Source organism: Brachyhypopomus gauderio, chromosome 2 (assembly GCF_052324685.1).
Source record: "Brachyhypopomus gauderio isolate BG-103 chromosome 2, BGAUD_0.2, whole genome shotgun sequence".
Lineage (NCBI taxonomy): Eukaryota > Metazoa > Chordata > Actinopteri > Gymnotiformes > Hypopomidae > Brachyhypopomus > Brachyhypopomus gauderio.
The window spans coordinates 20,015,189-20,024,184 of NC_135212.1; the positions used below are offsets into that span (position 1 = coordinate 20,015,189).

At 43.3% G+C, this 8,996-nt stretch overlaps 1 protein-coding gene across 3 annotated transcripts; it reads left to right on the plus strand.

Moving 5' to 3' along the window:
- Positions 1-1,298: 1,298 nt before the first annotated feature.
- On the plus strand, positions 1,299-8,721 carry c2h19orf47 (chromosome 2 C19orf47 homolog). Of its 3 annotated transcripts, none has more exons than XM_076990215.1 (8): positions 1,299-1,365; positions 2,559-2,646; positions 2,940-3,054; positions 4,995-5,076; positions 5,897-6,010; positions 6,393-6,539; positions 6,889-6,965; positions 7,090-8,721. In XM_076990215.1, exons 1-8 carry the CDS (start codon positions 1,347-1,349, stop codon positions 7,648-7,650), a joined length of 1,203 nt encoding a protein of 400 aa, XP_076846330.1. In that variant the 5' UTR covers positions 1,299-1,346; the 3' UTR covers positions 7,651-8,721. The 3 variants fall into 3 exon arrangements, with proteins under 3 accessions (XP_076846330.1, XP_076846338.1, XP_076846347.1); XM_076990223.1 differs by having other exon boundaries at positions 1,304-1,365; positions 7,093-8,721; XM_076990232.1 differs by lacking the exon at positions 1,299-1,365 and adding an exon at positions 1,396-1,433.
- Positions 8,722-8,996: the final 275 nt, after the last annotated feature.

Consider the following 8,996-nt stretch of genomic DNA (forward strand, 5'->3'; position numbering starts at 1 on the left):
GCCTTTGACTATTTGCGATTCAACTAATAATAATGTCTTAAAGTCTAAATGCAGACACATATGACTTTGTTAAAACAGGAAGAGAGTGCATATAAAAGGCATTTTGTTGACTGTTTTGGAAATGGCGCTGCAGTCATTAATATTAGCAACTTTTGATTCATTCAGAAATAGTCCTCTATGAATATTTGTATGTCCATGTTTTATGGTGCGAATATGTATGATAAAATGTAAACATGTTTTGTTTAAAATGTATTTGACAGAAGTGGCTGGGATGTTTTTCGGTTAGGGGATTCTTACGTCTGTATAACAGAACATTTTGACCCCAGAAGACCACCGATCCTGCCCTTTCAGTGGTTCTCATGACTTGATAGTATATCTAATTGAAGCTTAATAAGCCTTTTGGTCTATATCAACATCCTCAATCCATCCCATATCTTTATCTTTCTCAATTTCTATTTTACTCTAGCTATCGTATTAGCCCTTTACAAAATTGAGGACTTTTCACATTGTTGCATAGACTGTGAGAGCTGAGTGTGCTAAGCTATCTGAGTCTGTTCGTATGACCATCTTTTCTCATTTTAGAAAAATGGTTTTAAAATAAACTGAAGCATATTGAGTATTTTTCTCTTTTGTCTTTTGTTTTACTACGTTAATTTTTATTAATGCTTAATTTTGCATGCCATTTCTCTCTATGTCATTGAAAGTAGTGATGAAGAGAGAATAGCACATCAGTAAGGCGCTTCATAGATAGGCGTTTAAGGACGTTTTTTCTGTATGAAAATGAGACCCTACTGAATGCATCTTGACAACTCTGTAGTGTTATTCATTTTATTATTCAGAGGAATCATAGGTATGTGAAACGTAGATTGGCCTCTCGGAAAGCAGCAACGAGGAAACATTTGGAATTAATAAAATTTTGCTGCACCCTAGTGGCAACGTACAAATAAAAAAATGCAACGTTGGGTCAATGCAGCAAAATAAAAATACAAGTTTTTGCGAACTTTCCCCACCTTCGTAGAAATATCGCAATCATAGGCTTCATCTTTATGCAAGAAAATTAAGATTATTAGAATTTTCGTCCAACGCTTTATTCCAATGGCGGAACTTAACTGTTCATGCAATCTGGTTGGCATATAATACGAATGACTAATCCAACGTAACCTAAATGGAAGAAATTATCAAGGTACCACTGATTATGTCATTTAAAAACGATAGACTCTTTTATCACGAAGGAAAGAACGTGACGTGATGGAAGGCTCGGAAAAAGTCGTCGTGCCGATGATTTCCGAAAAACCGGAGGACATTACGTCACTAGAGTTCCGTAGTTGTGTTTTTTTTCCACGAAGATGGCGTCCGTGACAACAGGTGAGCAAAGAAAGATCTCAGTGCAGCACTCGGTCTTTATTCGCCTCACTGTAGGGATGTCTGAGTTTGTAAGCAGCGACTGTGCCTATGTGTTTAATGAGAAAAATATTATAAAGGTTTTACTTGTTTTATGATATATGCGCTCATCACCAAGTCAAGCTCGAGTAACAAGGGAATAGCTAGCTAGTTAGCTAGCGTTGCTAACACTGCTAGGTTAGCTAACCTGCTATAGCTAACACTGCTAGGTTAGCTAGCCTGCTATAGCTAACACTGCTAGGTTAGCGAACCTGCTATTCTGAGGTTTTAAACCAGACCTTGAGTTGTATTCACCCTAGTCTTTACCGGTACATTGCTATTTAACTAAAACACCATTTCAGTTCTTTGACTTGTGGCTGTTGATAATTATTTTCATTGAGCTGTTGGGTTCGTGACTTATCGTTCAAGCTAGCTGTCCAGCATTGCAGCATTTTTATTTCGGTAGGCTGACAACACAGCTAATGTTAGCTAGCTTGGCACAAGCTAAGCTAGCTAGGTTACCGGTCTTGTCGGCGTAATACTCATTTCTGTAATTGATTGTCAGTGTAGTTTTCATGTAGTTAGAACTACACGAGTCATATTGTATTAGACTATGCAGAGTTTACTGAATTGAGGCCTAAAGTAATATGAACATGTTTGTGCGGCTCATTCAAATGGTCTTGCGGGGGGGAGGTGGAATCAGGTCTGTGCGTTAAAAATATCTTCCAGCTGCTCTGAACACGTCTTCTCAACGGGTCACGTCTGTGTGTTTATCCGGCTAGCCTACATTCAGTTTTGTAGGTCTTTTGAAGTTAATCACATACTTCTCAATTTCTAAAATTGTCAACCTTTTCGAAATGACATTCACCACAAACATGAGGGATTGGTTGTTCCTGTGTTGCACCAGCGCTGGACATCAAAACCCTCAACTTGATACCTTTCTCACAATGTAAAATTCATGGTGTCTCTCAAATTAATGGTTTTCTTCAACACATGGCTCAAATAGATGCATTCAGTAGATATGCAATGACACAGTCAATGAAAACGGCTCATTACATTTAGAGCGTTTTGCACATGCTGTTATTCCGAGCCATTTACATATGTTATTAGCACAACAGTACTTGTACTCCCTGGGATTTGAACACACAACCGATTTCTTTGATTTATCTGTCACTCAGCAACGTCAGAGTGGATCCAGTTTTTCAAAGATGCAGGGATCCCGGCTGGCTTGGCAGTTGACTATGCTGTGTCCTTCATAGACAACAGGTAAAACCCACTTCAATCACAGACTTTATCCTAACATGGATACATGTAAAAAAGATTTTGTTGGAATAACTATACACTGTTAATGTAAGCTCTCCCTTAACGTATGTTAAATCATACGTAGCTTATTTGGAGAAGAAGGGCAATCTAGTATTAAATAAACTTGACTCAGTGTAGTTTTTAGGATGATATACTATTCCTCTTGATAGTTGCAGATGGCACACGCATGAGAGAGAGAGAGATAGAAAGAAAGAAAGATAAAGAAAGAGTAAACATTGATTCTTTGTTCTGTTCAGAATCCAAAAAAACATGTTAATGGACCTCAGTAAGGAGATCATGATGGACCTGGGCATCACAGTCATTGGGGACATCATTGCCATTCTCAAACATGCCAAGCAGGTCTACAGACAGGTGAGAGAAACCTTGTGAAGGGTGAGAGCACCAGAAACACTACATATATCTAATGTCCTTATTTGCTTTGTTTAATGGTGTCCATCTTTCTAGTAGCAATATCTGAAACCAGATGATATTTGGGATTTTACAGTATATGTGACAATTTATGATTTGGGAAAACACAGCACTTGTTTTTGTAAAATGGTTGATGGAATAAAAAAAAATTATTTTTGATTTCTTAACTTGAATCAAAGCACATTTCACAAGCATCTCACAAAGGCCTAATTGAGATTTTGTACATTCCTCCTGCTGTATCAACCAGATTGATGGTTGTGGGCCTAATTAGTCTGAAATCCTTTTTCTCCTCAGTCCACAACTCTTCTGATTCAGGTCAGAGTTTTTTGATGGCTTTGTTGTCTGTATGCCATACTTGCATATTTGGAACCCAGTCGCAATCAGGTTTGAATTTTTGAGCTGATGTCCTGAGATCTTGCTTCAGCGTTTCTGGATAACCCCCAGACTTCACAAAATTTCTGGATAACTAGGAGGGTGTTCTTAAGATTAAAAACCATTTTCATTATACTCAGTGCTCATCACAATGGCCACTGAGTTCTATTTTTGTTTAATGTGACAAGAGACTTCATTTTGGAATGGGACTTCTTACTTGTGATGTAGGATTCTCTAAATATAGGGAGTAGATATTTTGGTATTTTGATTCCTCAAACTCCTTTGCCAGGTTATTTGCGGTTGTGTTGGAATTCAACATTGAGTACAAAGATTTTTGTATTTGATTACAGATGTTTGTACTGATCAGAATATCTTTACCAAGTATAAAGGGCGTACTCACACTAGGCACGGTTTGCTGGTTCCGTGCTGGGGCCCGGTTATCCCCCCTCCCCACTCCCCCTCCGGCCTGCACTCACACTCGCTTCAGCAACCCGGCCCGAGCACGCTTACGTCATCACAACGCCGCTTTATTTGGAAAAAAAGCGCGCTCGCACAACACTATGGAGTTCACGATTCTCTTTTTATTGTATTTTTGGAGTCGTTTTGGGAGTGCAGAAACACGGAGCAAGCACAGATTTATCGATAATTTAACACAACGATTGTCTGCTAATCGCTTTGCCGCTATGACTGTTTAACGTGAGCGTCGCATCACTGATGTCATGTTTGAGTTCCAGCGAAATGAACCAATCAAATGAACCAATCAGAGGCACCAAGCGGGCCCGGGCACGGATAGCGCTCACACTAGAAGCGAACCGTGCCCGAGTCCACATGAATCGTGCCCTGGCCCACCTCTTCAAGCGGGCCCGAGCACGGTTAACTGATCCGGGCCCGGGCACGGTTGGAGCGCTCACACTAGCCAAACGAACCGTGCTTCGGCAGGCAACCGTGCCCGGGCCCGGATCACAGAGCCTAGTGTGAGTACGCCCTTACCGTATTTGTGGTGTAACAGACAAGAATATATAATATAGCCATAGTGAAGGTCAACTAAAATTACCAAAGAGAAAAATGTCAGGTGAGTGGTAAGACTTTTATGATAGAATGTTCCCTCAACAATGAGTTTCCTCACAGAGCCGTTCAATGTATTGGCCAGCCCTAGTTTCGGGTGTTGACCAACAGCTTACAGCAGTTTCCTCTCACTTGGGAGAGACTTTTACTGGAATCAGGTTGCATCGTCTTGGCCCACTATTATTATATCATGGGAGAAGAATGTAGAGTGAATATACAGAATCTTTAAATTGTTCCATGTATTCACTATAATCACAGTTCACAATACCAAAGTCCAGTTCTTATAAATAAAGGTTAATGAAATGGTGAAAGTGAATTTTTTAACAGTAGAAATGTGCAGACTTTTAGATACATTTAGATATTTTCAATCTGACATCTTTAATCTCAGTATAAGCAGAAACACGTGAAGTGAGCAGTAACCTCATCCACTCTGATGTGTTCTGCAGGACATGTGCAAAATGGCTACTGAAGCCATTACCTCTGGCCAGACCAGCGTGCACGCAGAGCTCAGACGAGCCGCCAACACTCGTGAGTGTTTCCCATACAGTTCTGACATGACGTGATGAAGGCGGCAGAATAGACTATCAGATTACTGACTGCTAATAGTAATTTTAAGAGATTACACTATGGACATTATTTTGAAACCATACCACCGCTGGGCTGTTTCTAAAGTGAGATGCCCTTGTATCTCCCATGCACACTTTTTAATCACTAGGAACCACTTTCAGACTTTCTTGTTCCATGTTATTTTGTGATCTTTGCTCATTTTTATTGGTTCCCACATGAAAATACTAAGGTAAAAAAAATTACCATACTATTTTAGCAAATGGTTATTGCTAGCATTATCATTCTCTGAACAGATCAATCGTGGTAAAATTTACTGACATGTAAGACATATTAATTATAATGATTCATCTAAATTACTCTGAATAGATCTAACGTTATAGATGTCAGACGTCTGCCGCTGTCGTGCGCTTTGCAGTCATTTGAGCCCAGTAATAATCTGGATAAATGATTTCTAAGGAACCCAATGGTTTTGATTCTTCCTGTCCAATATCTTTCTTATTGCATTGATATGGAATGGAACTAAATTAAAATCTATGCTTTAGGCAGTATTTTTTTTTCTTATAATTGGCTTGATAAGTTTAAAAAAAATAATAAAACAAGCAGGGAGACAGAGGAAGGTGTAACTGGGCACATTCAGTTATAAACACTACTGACATTCAGTAGCCCTTACTTAAAGTATCAGGTCGGCTGTCCTTTTGGTTATCACTAAGGGTCTGCAGGTGAGGTTGCTCTGCTAAAACATGCTTGTTTGTTCACATATTTCACACTCTTGTCTCTTTAGCTGCAACGCGCATGATCGCCAATGCCCTGAGTCGGGAATCCCCACCGAGCACGCCTGCTCGTCGTCCTGACAACCGTCTCTCGGTGACCGTCTCCAACAAGAGCGCCAAAGCAGGTACCTCCTCCAGCAGCGGTGCCTCCCTTTGCAGTGCCCGGGCCGTGGCCGCGCCGGCTGGCTGCTAGTCTGCTGTTAATGTTTATTTCTCAGCATCCCCACCACACATTACAGCAGCTCCACGGCAGACATCTGCTTGGTGTCTACACCTCCCTGGTTTTCACACCTTTTTTTTCTATTTTTCGCTCTTCTGTTTTTCCTTATTTTTTCCTCCCTCTCTCTCTCTCTCTCCCTCACCATCCCCACCCCCCACTCTCTCTCCCTCACCATCCCTCCCTCTCTCTCCCTCCCTCACCATCCCTCTCTCTCTCTCTCTCTCTCCCTCACCATCCCCCTCTCTCTCTCTCTCCCCATTGCTCTCCTCCTCTTTCATGATGACAAGTCATCACACAGCCTGCAGACGAGGAGAACGGCCTGACCGTGAAGCGTCGGCGCGTTACCGCGGAGATGGAGGGCAAGTACGTCATCAACATGCCGAAGGGAACCACCGCCCGCACCCGACGGATCCTGGCCCAGCAGGCCAAGAAAGGTGCTCGGAGATGCTGTTACAGACGGCCATCTTACACATGCAAATACATGCCATCACAAGCCATTATGTATACCTAGATTAATATGTGTAGGTCCCTAGGTCCCCGATACAAGTCTTGACCCTTGAATCCAAACCCGGTCCATGTACTTCTAATCACTGAGCGTCTAGTTAAACTGATTGGCCACTGTTTCATCACACCTGACTAGGTAAAGGCAGGTTGGGAATGTGCAGCCCTTGAGAAACAAGGATTTATGTCATCAGTGTGGCAGGTGTAGGGAACTGCAGAGTGTATATCTGAAGTTGACACGACGTTAGTCTGATACCTACTGCTTACCTCCTTGTGTCACAGCCAAGAGTTTGAAGCGCACGTCTGTGTTTGAGAGATTGGGTTCGGAGTCTAAGGCAGACCCGTCTACAGCCAGCAAGGTGGTGATTACAGTTTTTCATTTGCACGTGTCCATTGATCCTTAAAGCCTTTTGACATTCACATATTCCCAACGGGCGTTGTTCTTCACTTGATATTGATTTCTCCACGTCTCCTTCCCGTCAGCAGCAGGCCACAGGAGTCTTCAGCCGGCTGGATGCGGTGGACGACGAGGAGGAAGCCGAGGAGAAGGTGGACCAGGTGGACCAGGTGGCCGACGTTGCCGGCAAAGGAGAAGAAAGTGACGGCGAGGGCTCGGTGCTGCAGTACGCCGGCGTCCTTAAACGACCCCAGCTGCTTTCCAAAAAAGAGCCGGCCGCCCCGAAACCCCTCGCTCTGTACCGCCTGGGCAAAAAGTACAAACCCCCCGCGTCCAAGAGCGTCCCCCCCGCCCCCTCCTCCACCTCCTTCGGCCAAGAGAGGGCGCCCAAGCTGAGCGTAATACGGAGGCTGGGGAAGGCGCCCCCGTCCAGCCCTGGCACGACCCCCACCGGCCCACTAGCTGCTCCCACAGCGGACACGCAGGATAGCCATGTCACCAGCAGCAAAAGCAAGGCCCAAGCCAGCTCCACTCTGGCCAGCCCTAAAGTGAGCAGCAGCACAGGCACGGGCAGGGACTGCCACGGGGCTCGGATGGACGCTGAGACGGTCAGCGTCTTTAAGAGACTGGGAGCCAAGAGGACCTAATGCACAAAGTCTCCTTAACACTCAGTGTTTCCTGTCCCTACAGAATCCCAGATTCAGGGTTTAGGACACCACATCCAAGATTAGGAAGGAATTGGTGTTATGCCACTCTGTTGTGGAGAGATGGGTTGGAGCCCACTGAAGACCATGTTCTTCTGGTGTGCGTAGGAATGAAAGTGCACCCTTGCGTCTCACCCTCGACCCCTTTACCCCTCCCCATACCGCTATAATCACATCCAGCCTTTGAAAACTCTAATACATAAAAACTCCACTCTTTTAGAGGAGACAATTACAGATGTCCAGGTCTGTCCTGAACAACAGGACCCAAAGCATTCAGATGCCCTAAAAAGAAGTGACTTCCATCTTCATTTAACGCCGAGTTAAGTGAAGGTGATGGAGCACTCGCCCTCAAACACTCCGTGCCTCTGTTGCGACACTCTCAAAGGCAAGAGGGTTCTCCCTCTAGTTACCCCTCCACTGATTTTACCTCTTTTGTGTTGTTTACTCATTAAAAGACTTGATGACTCCGAGGTCATACGCACATCATACAACAGGTTCTTCTTAAAGCACCACCTGACCTCAGTCTGATGGTTCCCTGGAGAAGACAGCTAGCTAGCGTGCATGTTTTACAGCCCCTCAATTATCATTTTCCCCACTCCAGTACGTTTCCCGCTGTCAGAATGGTGCCATGTTAAAATGAGAGCGCAAGGTGTCGACTCCCCCTGCTGGGAGATTGGACTGCGTTGCCAGGCAACACACATGGCTCTGGACCCCAGAGTGTAGTTGTTTTTCAACCCCTTTTGTGGCCAAAATGCTTAAAATGCAGCTTGAAGTACAACTGCTGCTATTCAACACACCAGGTGCTTAAAATGGACCCAGATCTGGACCTGCTTGCTTGCTCCATTTTTTTTAAAGATGATTGTTATTTTAATCTCAAATGGCTTTGAAGTCGAACTTTGTTATATTGTACAGATTTAAGGCAGAAGGAAGATCCATGTTGGTTTATTTTATAAACTGATTCGACAGCTTGTCTTTGGAATGAACTGAACATAAAATGGCATCACATTCATCACATTTCTTTTAGCCTCATTCTTACTTTCAGTATACTTGTTTTTTTTAAGATGTCAGCTTAAATTTAACAAGGGCACAATAATGTTAAGTTAAACAGATTTATGACCATGTGTGGACAGGTTTTAGTAATCAAAGATATTTACACATGAAGTTTTTTTTTCTTTCTGCTGCTTGTTACAGAAATCCCATGTGGGCAAGTATAGACCAAAAAAGCTGAATGCGGAGGTTCTGAGCACAACCAGTACCAAATGAACGTCGTCCTTCCTGGGGTTCATCTT

What these genes read in the sequence shown, in the direction of transcription:
- c2h19orf47 (XM_076990215.1), top strand. An exon ending in CAGACGAGCCGCCAACACTC is followed by an intron (nt 5,077 to 5,896) that starts GTGAGTGTTTCC and finishes TTGTCTCTTTAG; the next exon opens with CTGCAACGCGCATGATCGCC. An exon ending in GGCCCAGCAGGCCAAGAAAG is followed by an intron (nt 6,540 to 6,888) that starts GTGCTCGGAGAT and finishes CTTGTGTCACAG; the next exon opens with CCAAGAGTTTGAAGCGCACG.